At 41.8% G+C, this 27,405-nt stretch overlaps 1 protein-coding gene across 6 annotated transcripts in view; it reads left to right on the top strand.

Annotated features, from left to right (window-relative positions):
• ARHGAP26 (Rho GTPase activating protein 26) overlaps window positions 1-27,405 on the top strand; it is a 488,078-nt gene that overhangs the window by 369,075 nt on the left and 91,598 nt on the right. For all 6 annotated transcript variants that reach the window (XR_004477116.2, XM_033406543.2, XM_033406546.2 and 3 more), the window contains one exon: window positions 8,549-8,708. Coding sequence is in view for 5 of the 6 variants with exons in the window: in XM_033406543.2 (XP_033262434.1) it covers window positions 8,549-8,708 (160 nt within the window). In the remaining variant the exon portion in view is untranslated. The remainder of the gene's footprint in view (window positions 1-8,548; window positions 8,709-27,405) is intronic.

Raw genomic sequence — 27,405 nt, 5'->3', positions numbered from 1 at the left:
CTCTTTAAGGCTAGGCTATGTAGAAAAGAAGAGAGGCAAGTGAGATAAAAATGGCAGATTATATACTGTATATATTATATCTCACACATGTTTACACACACACACACACACACGCACTGCATTGTATCAGAGAGCATCTAGGAGCAGTAAGTGGCTCTGGACTGCAGACTGCGTGGCATCACATTCCAGCCCTACCACTTGTTCAGTATGTGACCTGGGACAAATTTCTGGGTTTTCTGAGCCTTAGCTTCTTCCTGTGGGATAGGATTGGAACTTAACCTCATAGGGTTATTGTCAAGATCAAATGGGGTAATCACTGCAGTGCTTAATGCTCGTCTCACAGGAGGTGCTCGCTCGGTCAGTATCAGTTGCTGCTGTTGTTGACGACGATGTTAATAATCTAAGGCAGGCAGGAAATAAAGGGATTTCAGAAAGGGATAAGAAAGGGAAGAGTGAGATGCAGGAGACACTATGCTAGAAGGTTTAAGTATATTGGAAAGAGACTGGTATAATATGGTAAGCTTATGCTGTAATTTATAATGCTTATTAGATCACTCATGTGATAATGATAATTATACCCTATGAGTATTTTATGGCCTTCGTACCTTCCAGATTAGCACTGTGGCCAATGAGAGCTGCTTGGTTTATTCCACGCTCTCGGTGTCAGGGTGAACAGCTCTGGCCACTCCCCTGACCACTGTCCCACTTAGCAAAGGTGCTGAGACACCAGTAGATTATGTGGAAGTTTAAACCAGGCATTCAGTGCAGCTGAGCCTTGAGAACCTCAGAGGAAGGTGGCCTCCCAAAGCATGCGCGTGTTCTCTTTTTTCCCCAACACCTGATAAGGGAAAACTCTGTGCGAGGCCCTGGCGATGGGACAGTAAGGGAGGATAATGCCATCCCAGTTTTCTTGGAACTTCTAGTAAGTGGAGGAGACAGACAATGACAATTCCGTGAATAATGACATAATTCACCAAGTGCTAGGAAGGAGAATTGAGGAGTTAGTTTTGTAATGAGGTATCTGACCTGGTATGGGGCATCCAGAAAGACCTCTTTGGGAAGTGAGAGTGATAAGTTAGGAGAGAGCCAGATCAAGAGGGGCTGCAGGGCTTCCCTGTCAGGGAGCATCAGTATTAGGAAGGAAGGCACCCAGGCCTAACGAGAGTTTTAGCCCAGTTTTAGCCAAGGGGGGCATGGTGGAGAAGGGTCTAGATCTTGTGGGATCTTGCAGGCCAAGGGTTTTTAACCTGTAATTCAAAACAGTCAGAAGCCTTTGGTGGGTTTCAAACAGGTAGTGGTATTGGATTGGAGGAGACCAGAGGGGAAATAGAGCTGGTTGCACGCTCAGATTTTAGAACAGTCTCCACTTTAGACTGCAAGCTATATGCCAAGAGGTACCTTGGCTTTGCTGCATTTACCCAAATCCTTTTTCCTTTTCTCTGAAGGATTTTCAGTACCAAGTGGGCTTCTGTAAGCGGGCATTAAAGTCGATGTATATGCTACTTGTCAATACTTAACATCTTAGCAGTGAAGTTTTTCCATCTGAATTATAGTTTTACACATTTCACCAGAAACAGAGAAGACGTCGGTAGTTATTCACAGAGCTTTGATGAAAGCGGAGCAGCCTGCCGGGGTGCACATACGGCCATAATTGTCTTTTTGAGGGGCTCTCGAAATCATCCATTTGGCCCGTCCTCCTTTCTCCCTTTTAATTCATCCTTCTCGCTCAGTCTTAAAGTGTTCACTCTTTCATGATTGCAGCTCTCTGACTCTGCCAGCCGACTGCAAATGGAATGCTGCCATATTTGAGGGCTATTTCGTCATTTTCATGTTTTTGTCAAGCATGAAGCCACTTCAGGAAGGGAGTAGAGATGATATTTAGCCCAGTGTCAGTCTCATAGGCATACCTGCTCTTTCTTCCTCTCTCTTGCTTTTTCTTTCCTTCTTCCAGTTTAGTGATTTGGGTGGCGAATGAGGGAGCAGCTTTTTTTCCCTCTATTATAACCACTACTTTTTCTCCCACGTGCCCAAGCGTGGAACTGCTCCGTGTATTCATTTGTGGTTGGATTTTCTGAGGAAACAAAATGCCTCTTTCAGCCCAGCTGAACTGACCCGTAGTTGTGTGGGAGCAGCAGGGTGCTAAGGTGAAGATGATGGGCTCTGCAGCCACCCCGAGTTCCTTTCCTGGCTCTGCCCTTCATTAGCTGTGTGACCTCAGGCAAATTACTTAACTTGTCAGTGCTTCAGTTTTCTCCTCTGTTAAATGGCAGTGATAGTCTCACCTACTTGTCTCAAGGAGCTGTCTTGAAGATTATACTGGGTAAAAGTATCCATCATAAGCAGCATTCAGTTATTCAAAGCTTCCAATCTGGCTTCACTGGATAACCATTCCCAGAAAGATATTAAATATGGTTGGTGAGCATGACCCCAGTAAGTGCACGGAAAAATTTATTTTAAACGCTCATTCCGGTGCCAGCCATCAGGACAGCCCAGCAAAGCTGTATTTATGGCTCTGATGGGTTTCCTTGGCAGAAGCCTCCTCAGCACCATCCAGACTGGTCCTGTCTCACTGAGTTCAGGTGGTATCCAGGCAACACACACACACAGTCTGACTCAGTAAAAAACTCTCAGCCAGTGGTGGTGAGGATTCCCCCCACCCTTTCCCCACTCTATACTAAGGATGAAGTTGAAGTTGGTGGAAGGAGCCTCACTGACAACCCTTGAAACTAAGCTTGCCTTGGGTAGCCACAAAAAAAGTATAAGTTCCAGCAGCTTCCTTTCCAGCTAATCCTTCTTGGCCCCAGAGCTCGGAGCTTCTCTATCCCTGAGAGGGTAGTAGAGAGATAAGTGATATTTACTGCAGCTTAGGTGCCCACACACTCAACTACTTTCCGGATTGGTAACCTGGGGCCTCCCCAGTGCCTGCCTGTGTGCTGCAGGGGATGCACTCCAAGATCTGGATGCAGCCCCCAGTCCTGAGGCACTCATGAGAAGGGAAGCAGTCAGGGTAGGAATGTCCCACGGCATTGATTGTGAACATAATCACTTAGAGCTCTGTGTGGCCTCCCGTCAGGGAGGTGTCTAGAACTGGGCTTTGCAGGCAGGTGGGCGGTTAGGGGAGGACTTGCCAGGCAGGCCAGGGGCAAGTTGGTGCCCTTGAAGGCGAAGTGAGTGTGGTGGGTTTGCTGTAGCTTCCTATGAGGCTCTCAGCCTGTGATGTGAGGTGCTTATAGGGTAATGATAGAAAATAAGTAATACTATATTTTGAATTTTTCTGTGGATTTGAAGTATTTCATAATTTTTAAAAAAGAAGAAATGAAAAAAAAAAGGATAACCAGAAGAGAAAAATAGCCCTTGAAATACAGGTGGAAGAGACAGGGTTCCTTGCGCCAGGCAGAAGCAGGACACCAGGTGACACCACCAATTTACAGTGTGACTTAAATTGGCACTTGCTTCTCCTTTCACCACTGTCATCACCACTACCTTGACCACCACCATGAACAATACTAGCTGTCATTTAGTAAGCCATTATTTCAGGCCAAGAGATTGACTCACCTAGTCTTATTAATCATCCTCAAACTTTATGAGGTAGGTACTGTTGCTTGTGTTTTATAGGTGAAGAAAGGGGTTTAGAGAAGCCAAGTGACCCGCCTCCTGTCATCCAGCTGGGAATGTCTGTATGACTCCACTCCCTGTGCTATCCTGTCTCCTTTAGCTTTTTTTCCCCCATATTTATAAATTGGAAATAATATTTGTACTCCATACCTATAGAATGGCATTTTTCAAATTTTAAGTCATGACACATTAATGGATTGTAAAATGGATTTAGTAGCAGAAAGATGACCAGAATAGAATAAAAAATAACAGAATTTATGACACTTACTGTTTCTGAAACTTGTGCTTCTAGTAACTCGTGTTTCTGATATGCAAGTACGTATGTGTGTGTACCTCTCTCTATGTGTGTATATATGTATGTATATACTAGTGAAGTGTTATACGGGAAAATATGTTTCCTACCATAGGTTATTGTCAGAAAGTTTGAGAGCTACTGTTCTAGACTTACATGAAGTTCAAACAACATTAAAAAGTGTTGCAGAGCTCCTGTAAACTCTAAAACACCTTGCAAGTCTAAGTTGTCATTACTTAACACTGGAAGCTGAAACAAACAAATAAAGGATGGCAGATAAAAGTGTTGCTGTGCTGTAACCTCCACCCATCTGGTTCATCGCAGATAGTGCTAATCTGTCACCACATTGTGTCCCGTGGAGCCAGGATGCAACTTTAACACTCCTCGACATAGCACTGCAGGCCTCAAGATGAAACCTATTTGCAGACCTAGCAGCAGGCTTAGGTATTGTTGGTACATCAGGACCAGTCTGTGGTTATAAAGTACCGCTCAGCACTTCCAGAGCTCTGACTCTCATTTAAATGCTAGGAAGACAGATGTGATCCCCAGAACAGCATGGGCATCTCTGCATTACAGGCCCCAGAAGAGTTGCCTCCACTCTCCTCCCCTCATAGTGCTCCCCCACCACCATCTTCATCTGGAAGTAATTTACCTCCTTCTGCCTCTCAGAGGGTATCAGACCAATCCAGAGTCCCCATCCACTTTCCCTTGAAGCAAAGGTGGCAATGGCCATTTTCCTTGGAACATGCTCTTTCCTCATTAACCGTAATTCATTAGGGAACCACAGGGATCATGGGGTGCCGATCCCCCACCAACTGCCCTGAAGGCATGCCCCTCAGGAGATGCCCTGCTTCTCAGCTGATGTGGCAAACTCTGAACAGTCACAGAAGGAACCGGGCTTTCCCTTAAAATCGCATGTGGAAACTGTTTCTCTGCCGCCTGCAGAGGAAGTCTGTAGAATTGGCAGTTGTCTTAGAATTCTCCACAGAAGAGTCCACGTGGACCTAGGGAAGGCCTGTCAAAGACTCCCTCAGTGGAATATGCAATAATGCATGAGAGACTCTTGTGTGTGGATTTTAAGTCAAGACTCAACATGACATTCTGGGGTGTGTGGGGAAGAGCTCAGGCAGCTCGGTTACCAACCCGGAAAGCAAGTTCTCTGTGTATTATAGACCTCACTAATGAATGAGCCCCGTGGCCTTGGCTAGACCAGGCTTCCCAGTGCTCTGCCAGCCCTCCTCCCACACATGGGTAAATGCATCAAGTTATAATGGATGGCCGGTGCCAGCAGAGACTGAGGTCTGTGCCTTTCTCTCTGGGTTACATAGCAGTCTCCAGCCATTAATAATTCATTCTGAAGTAATGAGCATAGCTGTACCAAGTTGTGAGCAGTAATAACCAAGCGATAGATCAATTTGTTACCTCAGTGTGCCGAAAGATAATGGTAGCTGGTCATGAAAGGTATAGCCTTTTCCCCCAAAAGTTTCATAAGACTTAGATCAGTGTGTTTTTTTTAAGTTCTAAAATAAAATGGATCATTAAAAAGGAAATGAGTTACATCGGGTAGCCTCAAGCGTATTTATATTCAGAGATGCTTATCCACAATTACCATAGGTTTTTTCCAAATGCCTTTGGTCATTTGGGCCAGTAAATCGGAGTAATTATTGCTCATTAACTAAATCTAAGAAATGGAACACAGTTCCAGACTTTGAAAAGGGAGGTTGGGAGAATTGAGATACATTCCCCAAAAATCATCAATAATAATTTGAGGTTTTCTGAGTAAGTAGTTGGGTTGAGAATTATTGTTTAATGTCTGCTCAGAAACTCGTGTCGTCTTTTAACACCTCATTGAACGTTTGTTGTGTTTCTCCTGGGCCGGGCACTGCTCTCAGCACTGGTGCTACCAACTAAAATAAGCACAGTCTCTACCCTAAGGCAGTAGTCGAGACCTTAATAACATGTAATAAATCCAGGGGCCAACACTCCTGCCTTCATTGAGGGGTGGAGGGCTGGGGAGAGACTAGACAGAGACTTCAGAAGGGAAGGGAGCCATTGGCGCCGTGCCTTGAAGACCAACAGTTTGCCAAGCAAAGAAAGAAGGGTAAGAGAACGTTCTAGGGAGAGGATTGACAAAGGCAGGTAGATGTGAAAGTGGAAAGAGGATGGGTAGTGAATGATTATAATAATCATCACTGCATTTCCCACACGGTAACACATTTAACTGATACAACAACCTCACGAAGTAGATGTATTATTCACCTCACCCCCTTTTTTAATTTAATTTTATTTTTTAAATTTATTTTATTTATTTATTTTTGTCTCCGTTGGGTCTTCTTTGCTGCGCGCAGGCTTCCTCTAGTTGTGGCGAGCGGGGGCTACTCTTGGTTACGGTGCACAGGCTTCTCATTGCAGTGGCTTCTCTCCTTGCGGAGCACAGGCTCTAGGCGCGCGGGCTTCAGTAGTTGTGGCACACGGGCTTAGTTGCTCCACGGCATGTGGGATCTTCCCGCACCAGGGCTCGAACCCGTGTCCCCTGCATTGGCAGGCGGATTCTTAACCACTGCGCCACCAGGGAAGCCCTCATCCCCTTTTTTAAAAGATGAGGAACCCAAAGCTTAAACACTGAGTCCCTTGCTCAGGGACCCAGAGCTGGGAGGTGACAGAGGGCTTAGAGGTGACTTGGAAAAGCTGTGCTACGTCATAGGAGTTTGACATTAAAATGGAGCTAAGTTGTAGACGGTAGCTGGTGGTGGCAGGCAGGGTACAGCCAAACCCAGAGAGTCTAGTCAGAGAGCCTCGTTAAGAGGCTGTTGCTTTAGTCAGATGGTGTTGAGAAGCGTGATGGTGAAAGTGATCATCGTCCAAACCCTATATTTTTATATTGGTCTACAATTTAAAAGTGCTTTCATACATAAATAGCTTGTTGATTCATTTACACAGGGACTTTTGTGACAAGAGGGTAAGTCTACTGACTTGGCTTATTTGGGAGGGGAAGTATAAAGGCATGGAATTCACTTTCTGCACAAAGGAACTGATGTTGAAAGTAGTGGTGTTACAAGCAGCTTGTAAATATGCAGACTTACTGATTGACTGAGGCCCAGAACCAAAGCCTTTCCCCTTTGCCAGCCTTTCCCCTTGCTTTAACGCTTTCAGACTAGAAACCTGATACAGTTTTGGGTAGAATGGAAAACTATAAGTAACATCAGGAGATTCAGCTAGAACTCAGAAAATGTTTGTAAAATATTATTACTTGGACCAGAAACAGGCCAAGGCATCAGTGGAAACATCTCCTTGCTGCAGGTATTGTTTAGCAATCAGAAAGCAAGTTCCCTTCCTGACTAGGCTGTTCCACAGTTCACGTTTCATAGACTTAACCATCCCTTTCAGAGGAGGAGCTTTTTATGAAATTAGACGTTTAGCCCTAGAAAATGAAAGAAAAATACACACCTGCTGATAAAATTGGTTAATGTAGTGTTCAGTAAAGGCTCAGTTTCAAAACCAGCAGTTAAAGCAGTAGAACCTCTTTTTCCTCCTACAAAATAGAAGTATCCAAGAGAAACAGTGCAAACATTTATAGAATTGTGTGAAAAACAAATAGTATAAATAGCACTAAGTGCTAGGGAGGTATGTCTGTGCAAACTGGCATCTCTGCCCAATTTCTCTCTAGTTTCTAGTAATGAATAGTTTCCTTCTTCTAACAGGTGGAAATATTAGGTGGAAGCCCCTAATATTTTCTTAACAATACTGAATGGCCTTAACTTTTAACTTATTTGTTGTCAATAGATAATTGGTATATTTTTGTACATGGGGCCAGCAAATGAACAATGAAATTTTATGGCTAGGTCATGGTGCCCTGGGTGTGGAGTTCAGATATATGTTTTGAGTAGTTGTTTATCCAGAAATATGCATATGTGTTTAGCAGTTTACTCAGCCCCAATACTCCTGACCCTGTGTGTTCCTTGGACTTTGAGAGTAAGTGACAATATAAACACAGCCATATACATGGATGTACAGTAGTGCATTTTGATTTCTGTTTATGCAGAAATGTTTGGCTTAATGTAAGCCACGTGTCTAAAATGATGGGGCTTTAATACTTTGAGCCTAAAGTGCTGAATTTCCTGACCGAGATCTACCCATTTAAAAAAATTAGGTCTATTTTGGGCCTATATTTGCAAATGTATTAAAGCCATCAGGAGTTTTTAATCTTTGCACTAGAGAAAATGCTAATGATCACAGCGGTTTAAGCAGCAGCCAAGTTTAAAAGTTGTAACTAAGAGGGATTAGCAGTTACCTGGATTTGCAGAATAGGGATTCAGATGTGCAAAGGTTCACATTTTGGAAGGCAAGCTGCTTTGGTTGGTTGGTTGGTTGGTTGGTTGGTTGTTTTAGGCAAAATGGGAATTGTAAGGAGTGTCATATCCTGAAATAGCAAAACAGCCCAAACACTGGAGATTTCTGAACCTTTGGTAGACGAAAATAGGAGCAGAAAAGTCTCTCTTTGGACTCCAGAGGCATCCGAACATGTCCCCAGATCTGGCTCCTACCAGATGAGGCGTCTGAAGATGGGAAGGGTACAGGAGGTCAGCTGTCCACTCATACACTATTTCTCTCATTTGTGCCATTTCTTTTCCTTCCTACCAGCGTTGCTAACAACCACAAGCAGAATTTGATGACGGTGGCAAACCTTGGCGTGGTGTTCGGACCCACCCTGCTGCGTCCTCAGGAAGAAACGGTAGCAGCCATCATGGATATCAAGTTTCAGAACATTGTCATTGAGATCCTAATAGAAAATCATCAAAAGGTAATATATCATTGGTCACCACAAGTGGAGAATTTACTTGGGGGGGAGTTGAGTTGAAACTGGCCTACAGGGTTGACTGAGGTTCACATCAGTGGTGGCTTTTACACTGTAGTGATGATGACTAAGTTGCTGGTGGTGGTATGGTGGCGGTGATAGTCATCTTGGGATTGCAGCAGTGGCAACGGTGGCGGTTGTGGTGACGGTAGTGGCGGACAACATATTGGGCATTTCTTTTGTAACAGGAACTGTGTGCTAAGCACTTTACATATGCTGTCCTTTTAACCTCATAACAATTCAGTGAAGGAGGTACTACTAGGAGGCTCATTTTGAAAATGCCCTTTACCCATTTGTTTTTTTTTTCACTTGGTTGTCTTCTTATGAATTTTTGAGTTTTTTTAAAACATTAGAATAGTAAACTATTTTCATGTGTTTCAAATATTTTTCCTAACCTATAGTTTCCTTATAGTTTTATAAATGGTGTATTGTTTCATACTGTGGGGGGGGGGGGGGGCGTGTCTGTCTTTTCCTTTAGGGCATTGGAGTTTCTGGTCTGTCTTAAGAAGGTTGCCCTCACCCCATATAATGAAGTATGTCAACACAGCTGCCCTTAAAAACTGGGGTAGAGGGACATGAAACTCCACCCATCTGTCCCACCTCAGTTCCTGGTAGCACATCTCTCTGAAGCTTCTCAGAAACTGCAGGGCACCATTTGACAGCCCAAGGTGCTGGGATATAATAAAAATGCTGTTTCTCCTAAATAAAACCTTTACCTAGAAAGGTGAATGAATTGCACTAGGTCACCTGCCAAATAAATCTAGCATCTGACCGCTAACCACCTGCACTGATGACACTCCAAAATAAGCCATCATCAGCTCTCGTCTGGATTTTTACAGGAGCCTCCTAATTTTTGTTTCCCTGTTCCCACCCTTGGCCTGTCTATTCCGATGTCAGCCACCAGAATGAGATTTTTTTAGTGTTAGATCAAATAGTATCAGTTGTCTGCTAAGAACCGTCCAGTGGCTTCGCATTTCACAGAGTGAAAATCAGAGCTCTCCCAGGAGCCTTGAATGTCCTACAGGGTCTCTGCTCTCCCCTCTGTTACTTGCCTCGTCTCACCTCCTACAGCCCTCTCCCTGAGTTCCCTCCTACGGCCACCTCGACTGCCTTGCTGGTCCTTGCCCACGGCACACACTCCCTCCTCAAGGGCTTTGCAGTTACCGTTTGCAGTGCCTGGAACGCTCTTCCTCCTGGCATACTTCTTCACCTCCTTCAAGCCTAAGTGAGGCCCACCGACATCTCTCTATTTTAAATTGCGAACAGTCTCAACCCCGGCATTCCCCCTCCCCTTGATCATGCCGTCTCTCTCCTTACCACTTTCTGGCATACTATATAATTTACTTATTGATTACACCTATTGCCTTTCTGACCTCTTGTAGAATGTGTGTATCATGAAAGCAGGGACTTTAGTCTGTTTTCTTCTGTGCTTTGTCCCCAGTTCCTCAGTATGTGCTCAGTGTATGTGTTGGATGAATGGGTGGGTTCCTGTGGTAGCTAAGCTCCAAAGTGGCTCCTGGTAACCCCTGTCTCCTAGTAGTCGCTCCCTTGTGTATCCTCTTCCAACTGTGAATAAGCGATCAGCACTGATCCCAATGTGATCAGTAGGAATTGATCAATAGGAAATTGCAAAAATAATGGTCTGTGACTTTGCTGAGCAGTCCTAAGACCTTGTCGCATTTGCCTTGGTTTCTGGACTTGTGCACTCCGGGGCAAGCAAGCCACCATGTTGTGATGGTGGTCACACAGCCCAGTGGAGAGAAAGTGAGGCTGCCTACCAACAACCAGACCAAGTTGCCAGCCATGTGTGAGTCAGCCACTTTGGAAGTGAATGGTCACGCCTTCAGATGATATAGCCCCAACCGACACCTTGAGTGCAACCGCATAAGAGACCACTGAGCTAACCTTCTCCTGACTCACAGAAAGTGGTAGAAATATTAAATGCTTTAAACCACTAAGTTTGGGGGATAATTTGTTATAGAGCATTAGTAATTACTAAAGAATCTCTGAATATAAACTTTCACAGAGTAACGGAGATCTCCTGCAAAATTGTGTAAACAACATAGCCTTTTTCTGACATGGTTAATAAAGAGATATGAAATCAGATAATTTATTTGAAGAAATTATCTTCTCTTTCTCTCAAACTTTGGACTCTGTCCAACCACTTCCCACAAATATAGTAAATCAGGTATAAAAGAAGATTATGTTACGTATGATGAAAATTAACTTGGAAAAAGGGAATATAATCAAATAGCAGTTAATAACATGTTTTCTAAAAACAAAACACTCGGATTTAAATCTGTTACCTCTTAATAGCTGTGTGACCATGAGCAGATTACTCAGCCTCTCTATGCTCATAAAAGTACTTTCAGTACAGTGTAACTGCTGTGACAAATAACCCCAAAATGTCAGTGACTCAGGACAATAGAAGTTTATCTCTTGCTCACATACCAGTTTACTGTGGGTATTCTGAGGGTGGGGTACTGCACCGTGATTCAGCAACCCAGGTTCCTTCCATCTTGTAGCTCTGCCTTCTGCTCTGCAGGTCTCTACAATCGACCAGTTGGTGGGGGAAATGAGAGAGCAAGGAGGATTGAGTAAGATTATATGGGCCAAGCCTAGAAGATGCTTTCCTTATTTTCACCGCCGTTCCATTGGCAGAACTCAGTCATGTGACCCCATCCAACTGCAAGGGAGGCTTGGGAAAGCACCCAACTGTGCAGAGCAAAGGGAAGCAAGTTTGATGACCAGCTAGCCAGTGAGCCACCTCCCTTATTCTGTTTTGTTGTGAGGATTAGATAAGGTGATTTACGTAAAAGACTTAGCCAAGAATCCAGCCAGAAGTAAGTGTCAATAACTGTAATCCATTGTTTTTAGCAGTCTCAACAGAATTCTCTGAAAATAGAGCATAAGTCCATCTCTGAGTGTCACATATGCCCCTTTCTCAAAATGATCATTTTTAAACTTAATCTTTTGTTAAATAAAATAATATTAAATGTTGAGACAGATTTCTAAGGAGTTTGATTATGTTTCATGTCCCTAAGGGGCATATACGAGCTTATAGCAGGCAACATCTAATGATTTTTGAACCTTAACAGTTTTTTGGTGTCCTTGGGCCTTTAAAGCCAGAAGACATTCAAAAGTAGTGTGATAGAAAAAAGACCGGATACTGCTAATAACAATATTAAAACTTGTGTAAACAAGCAGCCATCCCGCCTTGAGCACAAAATATAGAAATAGAAATGAAATATGAAATGCATGGCCAGGCCTGCAAGTATATGGGCAGGCACTGGTGAAAATACTCATCTGATTTGGTGGATTATAAATTATGTTCCTCTATGCTGTGTATCTGGTGAGGTACATATTAAAAGAGTATTATAGTGCTTCATTATATGTTCTTCTTCATTAGTCTCTGCGAGAGAGTGGGATGATTCACAGCGAGATTTATGTTCCTGTGGAAGCCAGTGCAGGAGTGTCAGTGGAAACATTCCTAGGATGAAGGCTGCAGCAGAGTGTATGTCTCCAGTCCTGAGGGAGCTAGTGTACCACCACGATAGGGGTTTTTAACCTGGGATCCATGATGGGCCAATGTTATATGCAAGACCTGTGTACGTACATGATTCTGGGAAGAAAGTCGTTAAGATTCATCAGGTTTGCCTTTCTGGTAAAAACAACTTAGAATAAGGCAGTTTGACTCCTTTTCAAATGTCGTTTCGGGCCTGATCTGGCATAAAGTCAGCAGATGCTGCCTTAGCCTCCTTTGGAAACCTGTGATGTTCACCTCACAGGAACCCAAAGCATACATGGCCACGCCCAGAGAGCCCCTGGCTTTCTGGAGACAATGCTTTGGAGGAATTTCCTGCCAAGGGAATTTAACATTATCCATCAACAGAGCATGTTTTTGTCCTCAGGTGAATATTGTTATCTTCCTTTAAAATCCACAATATGAAGATCTTAGTTAACAGTATTTAATGAGCGTTCCCTTAGGCTTGGCTGTAATTTTCTAGAGATATAAATGCACACACAAATGTCGTAAGTGACTACTTCTCTAACTTTATTGTCGGAAGTTGGACAAAATCCTGAAACCTCACTTGAAGAAATGCTTTCCAACAGCATCATTTCATCCTGTCCCCCAACAAGCATTTGATAGCAAATGCCCCCTTTCTTGAACAAGCCCTAATACAGGTCTTAACTGTATGTCTCCCACAGTTAGTGGTATAATACTCTCTCTCGTGTTGTTAAGAACATTTTACATGAGATGTGTACTTTATGCCTTGGAATAAAATTGGGAGGGACCCAGGAATAAGTAGAAGACAGCACAGAAGGAGGGTATAGAAACCCAGGCATGTAGCCTTTGGAGCCACTCAGAGAGAGAGAGAGAGAGAGAGAGAGAGAGAGAGAACCGTAAGATGTCTGTTTCAGTTGTCTGTTTCAGTTATCTGTTGCTTCATAACAGATCATCTACAAACCTAGTGACGTAAAACAGCAATGACTTGTTTTGCTCACACATCTGTGGACCAGAAATCTGGGGAGGGCTCATGTGTGTTCCAAGCTGCAGTGGTTTTACTGCAACTGGTGGCTCCAAGATGACCTTACTCCACATGTCTGGGACCTTGGTACTAGCTGTTGGCTAGGACACCTTGGCCCTCCTCCACATGCCCTCTCTCTCCATGAGATCTCTCATCATTTAGTAGTCTAGGCCAAACTCAAGAGGGCAAACACAGAAGCTGCAAGATCTCTGAAATCCTAGGCCTAGAATAGACAAAGTGTCACTTCAGCTACATTCTGTTGGTCAAAGCAAGTCACAAGTCCAGCCAGATTGAAGGGGCAGGAAATAGACCCCACCTCTGGATGGGAGGAGTAGTGTGCATGCACAGGCGTGGGAGGAATTGTGGGCTGCCGTTTTCGCAGATGGTCTCCAAGAATGCCTCACTCCCCATCACTGGAAGGTTTGCATGTAGTTCCCATTGGACAGGCTTTCCTTTCTTATTGGTGGCTGCAACTGCTCAGCGTTTCTTTTTTATTTTTCTTAACATGTGAACATATTCCCCCCCTTCTCTTATTGGAGTATAATTGCTTTACAATGTTGTGTTAGTTTCTGCTGTACAAGCGAAGTGAATCAGCTATATGTATACATATATCCCCTCCTTCTTGGACCTCCCTCCCAGCCTCCCCCGCAATCCCACCCATGTAGGTCATCACAGAGCATCGAGCTGAGCTCCCTGCGCTATACAGCAGGTTCCCACTAGCTATCTATTTTACACATGGTAGTATATTTATGTCAAACCTAATCTCCCAATTCATCCCACCCTCCCCTTCCCCCCTGTGTCCACACGTCCATTCTCTATGTCTGTGTTTCTGTTCCTGCCCTGCAAATAGGTTCATCTGTACCATTGTTCTAGATTCCACATATATGCGTTAATATATGATATTTGCTTTTCTCTTTCTGACTTACTTCACTTTGTATGACAGACTCTAGGTCCATCCACAAATGACCCAATTTCATTGCTTTTGATGGCTGAATAATATTACATTGTATGTATGTACCACATCTCCTTTATCCTTTCATCTGTTGATGCACATTTAGGTTGCTTCCATGTCCTGGCTATTGTAAATAGTGCTGCAGTGAATATTGGGGTACATGTGTCTTTTTGAATTATGGTTTTCTCAGGGTAAAGGCCCAGTAGTAGGATTACTGAGTCATATGGTAGTTCTGTTGTTAGTTTTTTAAGGAACCTCCATACTGTTCTCCATACTGTCTGTATCAATTTACATTCCCAACAACAGTGCAAGAGGGTTCCCTTTTCTCCACACCTTCTCCAGCATTTATTGTTTGTAGGTTTTTTTTTTTTTTTTTTTTTTGCGGTATGCGGGCCTCTCACTGTTGTGGCCTCTCCCGTTGCGGAGCACAGGCTCCGTTCACGCAGGCTCTGCGGCCATGGCTCACGGGCCCAGCCGCTCCGCGACATGTGGGATCTTCCTGGACCGGGGCACGAACCCGTGTGCCCTGCATCGGCAGGCGGACTCTCAACCACTGTGCCATCAGGGAAGCCCGTTTGTAGATTTTTTGATGATGACCATTCTGACCAGTGTGAGATGATATGTCATTGTAGTTTTGATTTGCATTTCTCTGATAGTGATGTTGAGCATCTTTTCATGTGCCTCTTGGCCATCTGAGTGTCTTCTTTGGAGAAATGTCTATTTAGGTCTTCTGCCCATTTTTGGATTGGGTTGTGTGATTTTTTTTGATATTGAGCTTGCATGAGCTGCTTGTAAATTTTGGAGATTAATCCTTTGTCAGTTGCTTTGTTTGCAAATATTTTCTTCCATTCTGAGGGTTGTCTTTTTGCCTTGTTTATGGTTTCCTTTGCTGTGCAAAAGCTTTTAAGTTTAATTAGGTCCCATTTGTTTATTTTTGTTTTTATTTCCATTTCTCTAGGAGGTGGATCCAAAAAGATATTGCTGTGATTTATGTCAAAGAGTGTTTTCCCTGTGTTTTCCTCTAAGAGTTTTATAGTGTCCGGTCTTACATTTAGGTCTTAAATCCATTTTGAGTTGACTTTCGTGTATGGTGTTAGGTAATGTTCTAATTTCATTCTTTTACACGTAGCTGTCCAGTTTTCCCAGCACCACTTATTGAAGAGACTGTCTTTTCTCCATTATATATTCTTGCCTGCTTCATCATAGATTACTTGACCATAGGTGTGTGGGTTTATCTCTGGGCTTTCTATCCTGTTCCATTGATCTATTTTTCTGTTTTTGTGCCAGTACCATATTGTCTTGCTTACTGTAGCATTGTAGTTTAGTCTGAAGTCAGGGAGTCTGATTCCTCCAGCTCCATTTTTTTTTTCTCAAGATAGCTTCGCTATTTGGGGTCTTTTGTGTCTCCATACACATTTTAAGACTTTTTTTGTTCTAGTTCTGTGAAAAATGCCACTGGTAATTTGATAGGGATTGCATTGAATCTGTAGATCGCTTTGGGTAATATAGTCATTTTCACAATATTGATTCTTCCAATCCATGAACATGGTATATCTCTCCATCTGTGTCTTCTTCGACACAGACAGGTCTCTTACCTCCTTAGGTAGATTTATTCCTAGGTATTTTATTCTTTTCGTTGCAGTCGTAAATGGGATTGTTTCCTTAATTTCTCTTTCTGATCTTTCGTTTTCAGTGTATTGGAATGAAAGAGATTTCTGTGCATTAATTTTGTATCCTGCAACTTAACCAAATTCATTGATTAGCTCTAGTAGTTTTCTGGTGGCATCTTTAGGATTTTCTATGTGTAGCATCATGTCATCTGCAAACAGTGACGGTTATACTTCTTCTTTTCCAATTTGTATTTCTTTTATTTCTTTTTCTTCTCTGACTGCCGTGGCTAGGACTTCCAAAACTATGTTGAATAATAGTGGTGAGAGTGGACATCCTTGTCTTGTTCCTCATCTTAGAGGAAATGCTTACAGTTTTTCACCATTGAGAATGATGTTTGCTGTGGGTTTGTCGTATATGGCCTTTATTATGTTGAGGTAGGTTCCCTCTTTGCCCACTTTCTGGAGAGTTTTTATCATAAATGGGTATTGAATTTTGTCAAAAGCTTTTTCTGCATCTATTTAGATGATCATATGGTTTTTCTCCTTCAACTTGTTAATATGGTTAATCACATTGATTGATTTGCATATATTGAAGAATCCTTGCATGCCTGGGATAAATCCCACTTGACCATGGTGTATGATCCTTTTAACGTGTTGTTGGATTCTGTTTGCTGGTATTTTGTTGAGCATTTTTGTATCTATATTCATCAGTGATATTGGTCTGTAATTTTCTTTTTTTGTGATATCTTTGTCTGGTTTTGGTATCAGGGTGATGGTGCCCTTATAGAATGAGTTTGGGAGTGTTCCTCCCTCTGCAATTTTTTGGAAGATTTTGAGAAGGATGGATGTCAGCTCTTCTCTAAATGTTTGATAGAATTCTCCTGTGAAGCCGTTTGGTCCTGGACTTTTGTTTGTTGGAAGATTTTAAATTACAGTTTCAATTTCATTACTTGTGATTGGTCTGTTTATATTTTCTGAATCTTCTTGGTTCTGTCAATGGTCTTCTGTTTCTCCTCAGAACTGCCATTTTTTACATAACCAGGGGGCATGCAACATTTGGTGGTAGTGACAAGTTCAGTCCTCACATACCCTTTGTAAGCCTCAGTATGGAGAGCTAACTCATCAGTGTCTAAAACTGGGAAAACATCTTTGGTTTTAAAATTGACATTTAGAAGAGAGTGAGTTTTTTCCTGGTGAGAAAATTCAGTTTCTCTTTCCTCATAAAACATCTTTTTTGAAGAGACGGAAAAAGGCTTCTGTGTTTTAACTGGCTAAAACATATGGCCTTTCCTCTCCACCCCTCCCCTTTCTTCTCCTCCCCTTCCTCCCTCTCCCTCATTGTTTACTAAGGATTAACACTAGACATTCAGACAAAGGGTTAAAAATGAAGATAACTCCTGAACTGCTTTATGTTGTCCCTGGCACATCCACACACCCTCAAGACAGCACCTGTTTAGAAGCGAGAAGAGCCTAAACCAAGATGGCGGAGTAGAAGGACATGCTCTCGTCCCTCTTGGGAGAACACCAAAGTCACAACTAACTGCTGAACAATCATCGACAGGAAGACACTAGAACTCACCAAAACAGAAACCCCACATCCAAAGACAAAGGAGAAGCCACAAAGAGACAGTAGGAGGGGCACAATCACAATAAAATCAAATCCCGTAACTGCTGGGTGGGTGACTCTCAAACTGGAGAACACTTATACCACAGAAGGCCACCCACTGGAGTGAAGGGTCTGAGCCCCACATCAGGCTTCCCAACCTGGGGGTCTGGCAACGGGAAGAGGAATTCCTAGAGAATCAGAGTTTGAAGGCTAGCGGGATTTGATTACAGGGCTCTGACAGGGCTGGGGGAAACAGTGACTCCACTCTTGGAGGGCACACACAAAGTAGTGTGTGCATTGGGACCCAGGGGAAGGAGCAGTGACCCCAAGGGAGACTGAACCAGACCTACATGCTAGTGTTGGAGGGTCTCCTGCAGAGGCAGTGGGTGGCTGTGGCTCACTCTGAGGACAAGGATACTGGCAACAGAAGTTCTGGGAAGTACTCCTTGGAGTGAGCCCTCCCAGAGTCTGCCATTAGCCCCACCAAAGAGCCTGCACGCTCCAGTGTTGGGTCGCCTCAGGCCAAACAACCCACAGGGAGGGAACCCAGCCCCACCCATCAGCAGTCAAGCGGATTAGAGTTTTACTGAGCTCTGCCTACCAGAGCAACAGCCAGCTCTACCCACCACCAGTCCCTCTCATCAGGAAACTTGCACAAACCTCTTAGACAGCCTCATCCACCAGAGGGCAGACAGCAGAAGCAAGAAGAACTACAGTCCTGCAGCCTGTGGAACAAAAAACACATCCACAAAAAGACAAGGTGAAAATGCAGAGGGCTATGTACCAAATGAATAAGATAAAACCCCAGAAAAACAACTAAATGAAGTGGAGATAGGCAACCTTCCAGAAAAAGAATTCAGAATAATGATAATGAAGGTGATCCAGGACCTCGGAAAAAGAATGGAGGCAAAGATCGAGAAGATGCAAGAAATGTTTAACAAAGACCTAGAAGAATTAAAGAACAAACAAAGAGAGATGAACAATACAATAACCGAAATGAAAACTACGCTAGAAGGAATCAATAGCAGAATAACTGAGGCAGAAAAACGGATAAGTGACCTGGAAGACAGAATGGTGGAATTTACTGCTGCGGAACAGAATAAAGAAAAAAAAAATGAAAAGAAATGAAGACAGCCAAAGAGACCTCTGGGACAACATTAAACACAGACACATTCGCATTTTAGGGGTCCCAGAAGCAGAAGAGAGAGAGAAATGACCTGGGAAAATATTGGAAGAGATTATAGTCAAAAACTTCCCTAACATGGGAAAGGAAATAGCCACCCTAGTCCAGGAAGTGCAGAGAAGAAGATATAACAATTATAAATATATATGCACCCAACATAGGAGCACCTCAATACATAAGGCAATACATAAGGCAACTCCTAACAGCTATAAAAGAGGAAACCAACAGTAACACAATAATAGTGGGGGACTTTAACACCTCACTTACACCAATGGACAGATCATCCAAAATGAAAATAATTACGGAAACACAAGCTTTAAATGACATAACAGACCAGATAGATTTAATTGATATTTATAGGACATTCCATCCAAAAACAGCAGATTACACTTTCTTCTCAAGTGTGCATGCAACATTATCCAGGATAGATGACATCTTGGGTCACAAATCAAGCCCCAGTAAATTTAAGAAAATTGAAATCATATCAAGCATCTTTTCTGACCACAACGCTATAAAAGTAGGTATCAATTACAGGAAAAACCCTGGAAAAAATAGAAACACATAGAGGCTAAACAATATGTTACTAAATAACCAAGAGATCACTGAAGAAATCAAAGAGGAAATCAAAAAATACCTAGAGACAAATGACAATGAAAACACAATGATCCAAAACCTATGGGATACAGCAAAAGCAGTTCTAAGAGGGAAGTTTATAGCTATACAAGCCTATCTCAAGAAACAAGAAAAATCTCAAATAAACAGTCTAATAGTACACCTAAAGGAACTAGAGGAAGAAGAATGAACAAAACCCAAAGTTAGCAGAAGGAAAGAAATCATAAAGATCAGAGCAGAAATAAATGAAATAAAAACAAAGAAAACAATAGCAAGGATCAACAAAACTAAAAGCTTGTTCTTTGAGAAGATAAACAAAATTGATAAACCATTAGCCAGACTCATCAAGAAAAAGAGGGAGAAGACTCAAATCAATAAAATTAGAAATGAAAAAGGAGAAGTTAAAACAGACACCGCAGAAATACAAAGCATCCTAAGAGACTACTACAAGCAACTCTATGCCAATAAAATGGACAACTTGGAAGAAATGGACAAATTCTTAGAAAGGTATAACCTTCCAAGACTGAACCAGGAAGAAATAGAAAATATGAACAGACCAGTCACAAGTAATGAAATTGAAGCTGTGGTTAAAAATTTCCAACAAACTGTCCAGGAGCAGATGGCTTCGCAGGTGAATTCTATCAAACATTTAGCGAAGAGCTAACACCCATCCTTCTCAAACTCTTCTGAAAAGTTGCAGAGGAAGGAACACTCCCAAGCTAATTCTATGAGGCCACCATCACCCTGATACCAAAACCAGACAAAGATCCTACAAAAAAAAAAAAATTACAGACCAATATCACTAATGAATATAGATGCAAAGATCCTCAACAAAATACTAGCAAGCAGAATCCAACAACACATGAAAAGGATCACACACCATGATCAAGTGGGATTTATCCCAGGGATGCAAGGATTCTTCAATATACACAAGTCAATCAATGTGATACACCATATTAACAAATTGAAGAATAAAAACCATATGATCATCTCAATAGATGCAGGAAAAGCTTTTGACAAAATTCAACACCCATTTATGATAAAAACTCTCCAGAAAGTAGGCATAGAGGGAATCTACCTCAACATAATAAAGGCCATATGCAACAAACCCACAGCAAACATCATTCTCAATGGTGAAAAACTGAAAGGATTTGCTCTAAGATGAGGAACAAGACAAGGATGTCCACTCTCACCACTATTATTCAACATAGTCTTGGAAGTCCTAGCCACAGCAATCAGAGAAGAAAAAGAAATAAAAGGAATACAAATTGGAAAAAAAGAAGTAAAACTGTCACTGTTTGCAGATGACATGATACTATGCATAGAGAATCCTGAAGATGCCACCAGAAAACTACTAGAGCTAATCAATGAATTTGGTTAAGTTGCAGGATACAAAATTAATGCACAGAAATCTCTTGTATTCCTATATACTAATGATGAAAAATCTGAAAGAGAAATTAAGGAAACACTCCCGTTTACCGTTGCAACAAAAAGAATAAAATACCTAGGAATAAACCTACCTAGGGAGACAAAAGACCTGTATGCAGAAAACTACAAGACACTGATGAAAGAAATTAAAGATGATACCAGCAGATGGAGAGACATACCATGTTCTTGGACTGGAAGAATCAGTAATGTGAAAATGACTATACTACCCATAGCAATCTACAGATTCAATGTAATCCCTATCAAATTACCAATGGCATTTTTTACAGAACTAGAACAAAAAACTTAAAATGTGTATGGAGACACAAAAGACCCTGAATAGCCAAAGCCATCTTGAGGGAAAAAAGCAGAGCTGGAGGAATCAGACTCCCTGACTTCAGACTATACTACAAAGCTACAATAATCAAGACAATATGGTATTGGCACAAAAACAGAAATATAGATCAATGGAACAAGATAGAAAGCCCAGAGATAAACCCACACACCTTTGGTCAGCTAATCCATGACAAAGGAGGCATGAATATACAATGGAGAAGAGACAGCCTCTTCAATAAGTGGTGCTGGGAAAACTGGACAGCTACGTGTAAAAGAATGAAAGTAGAACACTCCCTAACAGCATACACAAAAATAAACTCAAAATGGATTAGAGACGTAAATGTAAGACCGGACACTATAAAACTCTTAGAGGAAAACATAGGAAGAGCACTCTTTGATATAAATCACAGCAAGATATTTTTTGATTCACCTCCTAGAGTAATGGAAATAAAAGCAAAAATAAACAAATGGGACCTAATGAAACTTCAAAGCTTTTGCACAGCAAAGGAAACCATAAACAAGACGAAAAGACAACCTTCCGAATGGGAGAAAATATTTGTAAATGAATCAATGGACTAAGGATTAATCTCAGCAATATATAAACAGCTCATGCTGCTCACTATTAAAAAAACAAACAACCCAATCCAAAAATGGGCAGAAGACCTAAATAGACGTTTCTCCACAGAAGACATACAGTTGGCCAAGAAGCACATGAAAAGCTGCTCAGCACCACTAATTATTAGAGAAATGCAAGTCAAAACTACAATGAGGTATCACCTCACACCAATTAGAATGGGCATCATTAGCAAATCTACAAACAACAAATGCTGGAGAGGGTGTGGAGAAAAGGGAACCCTCTTGCACTGTTGGTGGGAATGTAAATTGGTACAGCCACTATGGAGAACAGTATGGAGGTTCCTCAAAGAACTAAAAATAGAATTACCATATGACCCAGCAATCCCACTACTGGGCATATACCCAGAGAAAACCATAATTCAAAAAGACACATGCACCCCAGTGTTCATTGAAGCAGTATTTACAATAGCCAGGTCATAGAAGCAACCTAAATGCGTATCAACAGATGAATAGATAAAGAAGATGTGGTACATATATACAATGGAGTATTACTCAGCCATAAAAATGAACGAAGTTGGATCATTTGTAGAGACGTGGATGCATCTAGAGACTGTCATACAGAGTGAAGTAATTCAGAAAGAGAAAAACAAATATCGTATATTAATGCATATATGTGGAACCTAGAAAAATGGTACAGCTGCAGCGGTTTGCAGGGCAGAAATTGAGACACAGATGTAGAGAAGAAACCTATGGACACCAAGGGGGGAAGGAGCGGGGTGGGGGTGTGATGAATTGGGCGATTGGGATTGACATGTATATACTGATGTGTATAAAATTGATGACTAATGAGAACCTGCTGTATAAGAAAATAAATAAAAGAAAATTCAAAAATTCAAAAAAAGGAGACAGAAGCTTGTTTACAAAAAGAAGAAAAAAGAGAGCACCTGTTTGTCTAGAAACATCCCCTGCTGATCATCTCTTGTCACAGAGATCCCACCTGTTTCTCGTTCATGGGAGCCTTAGTGATGTGTTTCTCAAAGACATTCAATTTGGTCAAATTAAGTACGCTAACCACATACTTACCCTGTTGTGATGCTTCAGAAACTTGGTCCTTCACCTCCTGCACAGCCCTGGGGAGGGGAGCAATGTTTGGACCAATTTGTACAAAATATATATCCCAACGTAAGTGAAGGCAGAGAGGAAAAAGCCAGAAGATAAGGATTATGCATGGGGGCTCCTGATAATTCTTCTTTTTCCATGTTGCTAATACAGACTGATTTATTTACTCAGTTGAAGGTAATGGGTCTTTTTAATGTACATAGTCCAGCAGTACTAAAACTAATGATAGTAATAGTTAACTTTTACTTACAGCTTATTGTCCCCAAGGCATTGTGCTAAGCAGCCTTTTATTCATCATATCATTTATTTTTCACAGCAACACTGTAAGGTCAGTATTTTTAGCTCTATTTTACAAATTTTGAACCTAAAGTCCATAGAGTTGAAAAAACAGCTTGTTAGGAGAAGAACTAGGGTTGAACTTAGGACTCCTTTCGTAACCCAAGCTATTAAATCTATTCTTGTTAATCTCTAATGACTGCATTTATTGAGCACCTACTCTTGACCTAAGATAAATGAGACAGGACCGTGTTTTCCAAGGCCCTCCTGTTTTCTCAGGATATAACTAACCATAATATAGTGTGCTAAGTGGCATCCAGTAAGATGAATAAAGTGTGTGGTACCACTGAGGAGAAATAATTTAATTCTGCTTGTACCTGGCTCTGACAGATAAATAGACAATTTCTAGGCAGAGCAAGAATGGAGATGGGGGGACAGCCTTCCAGAGGAACATTAATCAGTTAATCAACGTCAATCAACTCGTGTGTATTAAAACGAAATGGTTGTGAAAGAACTTTGGGTTATGTTAGCAAGTGGTCAGAGATGATGCCAGAGATTGGACTGAGCCTCTCTGTCAAGGGTCTTGAAAGCTATGGGAAAAGGTTGGCATTTCCTTCTGAAAAATGGGAGCTCTCAGGGGATTCCAAGTAGCGAGGGAAAATGATTGTATCAGCACTTGAGAAGGACATCCCTGGAAGGTGAACCAGCTTGTTCTCTGGTTGCTGATATCAGAATCACTCACTAAATAAAAACAAAACCATAGAGTTTACCACACTGTAGTAAGCTTGTGGCTATATATTTTAAAAGTCTTGCCCAGAGACTGTAACCTTTGACCTACAGCCTTTACTTATTACAGGGTAGAGTAGGATCCTAATGGCTTTTATTTGGGTCTTTTTGCCAGACTTCCTAAAGGGAAATAGTAGCTCATGGCATCATTTCCCATCAACAGCTCCATACCCTGGACTTGACTTGGATTCTCTGAAAGCTAAAGAACAGACTTGAGAGTCTGAGTCTTTTTATCTGTAGTCAGATTTCAGAGTTAAAAGTTCAGAGGGCAAAGACTTTGGCTCTTTCTCTGTTTGCTTTACGGTAATAATTTTTTTTAATAAATTTATTTATTCATTTATTTATTTTTGGCTCTGTTGGGTCTTCGTTTCTATGCGAGGGCTTTCTCTAGCTGTGGCAAGCGGGGGCCACTCTTCATCGTGGTGCGCGGGCCTCTCACTGTCGCGGCCTCTCTTGCTGCGGAGCACAGGCTCCAGACGCGCAGAGCTCAGTATTTGTGGCTCGCGGACCCAGTTGCTCCGTGGCACGTGGGATCTTCCCAGACCAGGGCTCGAACCCATGTCCCCTGCATTGGCAGGCAGACTCTCAACCACTGCGCCACCAGGGAAGCCCAGGGTAATAATTATTTTAAGTTACCATTTCTATATGCACAGAATCTTTACCCAGCTCACACCTTGTCACCCTGAGCCTTAAAACATCAATTAGCCCAATACTTGGGGTTATAGTGGAAGTTATCAATATTTATATGCATCTAGTTAAGATTTCAAAATACTGAACGCTGTCATTGTTCAAGATACCGAAAAGCCCAGAAATTCTGCAATTTCTTACAAGGTTTTCCTTTTATTTCTCTTTTTAAAGGTTAGCTTGCCAATGACTTTGAAAAATTTAAATGTCTAGGAAAAACAATCCTGTCAAGAATCATACTGCCACCTTTTCATAGATTTGGTTAAACATGAAATCTCAGATTATGTGTATGTCTTAACATCTTCCTGTTAAGTTCCAACATGTAATAGTAGGATTGTTTTGAACAGTCCACGATGTTTCTTTTGGCTGTGGCATTCAAAAGCGTTTCTGCACATGAAGCAGGACCTGGGTGTGCACATGTGCCCATGCACCGTGTGCTTTTATCAGTATTGCTCCTTTGAATGGCTATTGATGTTTTACAAAATAAGTTATCATGATTCTTTTTCCAGTCCATCAGTAGGCTTTGGAAGAGGTAGGAGTGGTGATCTTTGAGTTGTTAATTCTTAGAAATGCCCAAAGATCAGTGCCCCCTTTTTTTTTTGCCCCTTTTTAATACATGTTAACTTTTAATCTTATATGTCAAGGAGAAGAGTGAGCAACCATGGATGTCCTTGCTTAACAGCTAGTGTAAGCAGCGAGTCCTAAGCAAACTTGCGTTCCTGTTAACATGGTAGTGTCTTTCAAGGTTGTCTTGATTTGAGTTGATTTGGGCCCACCAAACTGCCTTGATCTGCTTTTACCAAGATGTCGGTGGCTTTGGAATCCATTGTATCAGTGTTGGGGTTTGTACACAAAATGTGCATCAATTAATAGAATGCAATTGATTTGAACAGTTTCTGGCAACTGACAAAGTGTTGGGCAGTTGTATTTCATTTCCTTGTTATTTCAATCGGCTGTTGATATGCAAAATTGATGATGATGGTGATGGTGATGATAATGATGGTGATGAAGAAGAATGCCTGCACACTTTACTCTTGTGCCTCATGACCATGGCTTTTTTCATCTGTTCGTTGATTTATTGTTGTTGCTGTTACCTTTCCTTACATTGGTTTCTGAGTGTATTCTTTTTGGTCCTGTCCATGTTAGGTTTAGAAATAAGCTAGATTTACTTATATGCTCAGCTGGAATGCTTCTGTCACAGGCTTTTCTTCTATTTGCTGTGTCAAGTGCCATGCAGACAGTTCTTCGTTAGTGTCATAAGGTTGTGGATCTGAACATCTGTATTCTGCAGCACCCCCACCCCCAGCCAATGAAGCCCCAGATAAACCAATCATTGTGTGAGCTCCTTTAATGGTTCTCAAATAAGGGTGGAGTTTTGTTATGTTTTAATCCATTCCTCTCTGTCAGCAAAGAAAACAGGAAATAGAATCTTTCTGGAGATAAGGAAAATCACAGTATCCCATGGATTACCCAGGTTGACTGTATATACTGCCAGTTACTAAATGGAATTGTTTCCTTTTGAGGGACTTTTAATAAAACTACTCAAACTACTTTCCGAATTGTTGTTCCCTGGGCCAAAATGCTGATATCAACAGGACATCGGACTTCCAACTCTCCTTAAAAAAAAACCTCTCTGTGTCTGTAGCCTCTGAATTTGGCTTCTTAACTGGTATATTAAATGAGCCCTGCTAAGACTTGCCTGGCTTTCCAGCAGAAAGGTGCTGGGTTTATGGCTTCTCGTGCCCTGAGCAGTCCTGTTCTACAGCCTGTGGATAGAAAGAGTGGGCAGTGTGTGAGCCATGCTCCGTAGGCCTAATCCTCCACCTCCAAAGCAGATACTCCTCGGACTAACCAAGCCCATGACTTGTTATTATTTTTTGTTACTTGAAACGCTGATACATTTATGTTTTAGGAAAATGCTTAGTCTCTTCTCTTATAGAAGCCTTTCTCTTTTGCCTTGTAATCCTAGGCCTCTGTCATTGATTTATTGTCTCAGAGCTACTTTGCAGTTACAGACCAGGAACTCTTCATCATGACCTAATTTTCCTCCCATAAAAATCACAGCACGTAATAAAGAGTATACCACACACGTTACGGGAAGACTTCTAATCCTTGTAAATTGCAGGAGCATGTTACAGATGGGATTGGAAAAGGTTTAAAAATGTGTATGTGACACGGCTAAGAATAAATTCCACAAGTGTCAATGGTCTCCAATGTCAAGATGGGCCTGAGGGGGGCCAGTGAAATTTGAATTTTGTAGACAATGCAACGGGAAAAGAACAGCAAATTCTAATGTTGTAAGCAGTTGAGATCGATGTTATACAAAGAGCAGTAATTAAATTTGCACTTATAAATTAAATCTTCATGTCCTGCCTGCAGATAATTCATTGTTGAGTCTCCAGTCATTTCCCTTCTTATACTTTTTTATTAATGCAATCATGTCTTTTGAACACTGAGTGTGAAACAGTGTTAGGTGCTTCAGTCCTCGCCTCAGTCCCGGGAGTTTTTACAGATGTGACAGCTAAAGGTCAGAGTTATATAACTTGCTCAAAGTCACAGAGCTAGTGAGTGACTAAAATCAGATCCATCAGACTCCAGAACTTATGATCTTTGCATTTCGTCCTCTGTCTCTCAAATTACTGACACGTATAAAGGCCACAGGTGGTTAAGACCCAGACAGTCCAGCTAAGCTGTCTTAAGTCCCAGTCCAGCTGTACTCATTTATGTGACCTTGAACAAATCTGTTAGTCTCAATGAGTCTCAGTTTCCTCACCTACAAGATGACAAGAATAATAGTAGAGTAAAATCCTGAGATAATCCATGTAAATAACAGCATGATAAACACTCAATAAACTTTGGATATTTTTATTGTCACTTATACCACCACTACCTCCAGCCCACTCTGTCAGGTTCTGTGCTCAGCATTTAATATGCATTAGCTTTTCAGTA

The sequence above is a fragment of the Orcinus orca genome, chromosome 3 (genome assembly GCF_937001465.1).
Source record: "Orcinus orca chromosome 3, mOrcOrc1.1, whole genome shotgun sequence".
NCBI lineage: Eukaryota > Metazoa > Chordata > Mammalia > Artiodactyla > Delphinidae > Orcinus > Orcinus orca.
This window is presented reverse-complemented; position numbering and strand designations above follow the sequence as displayed.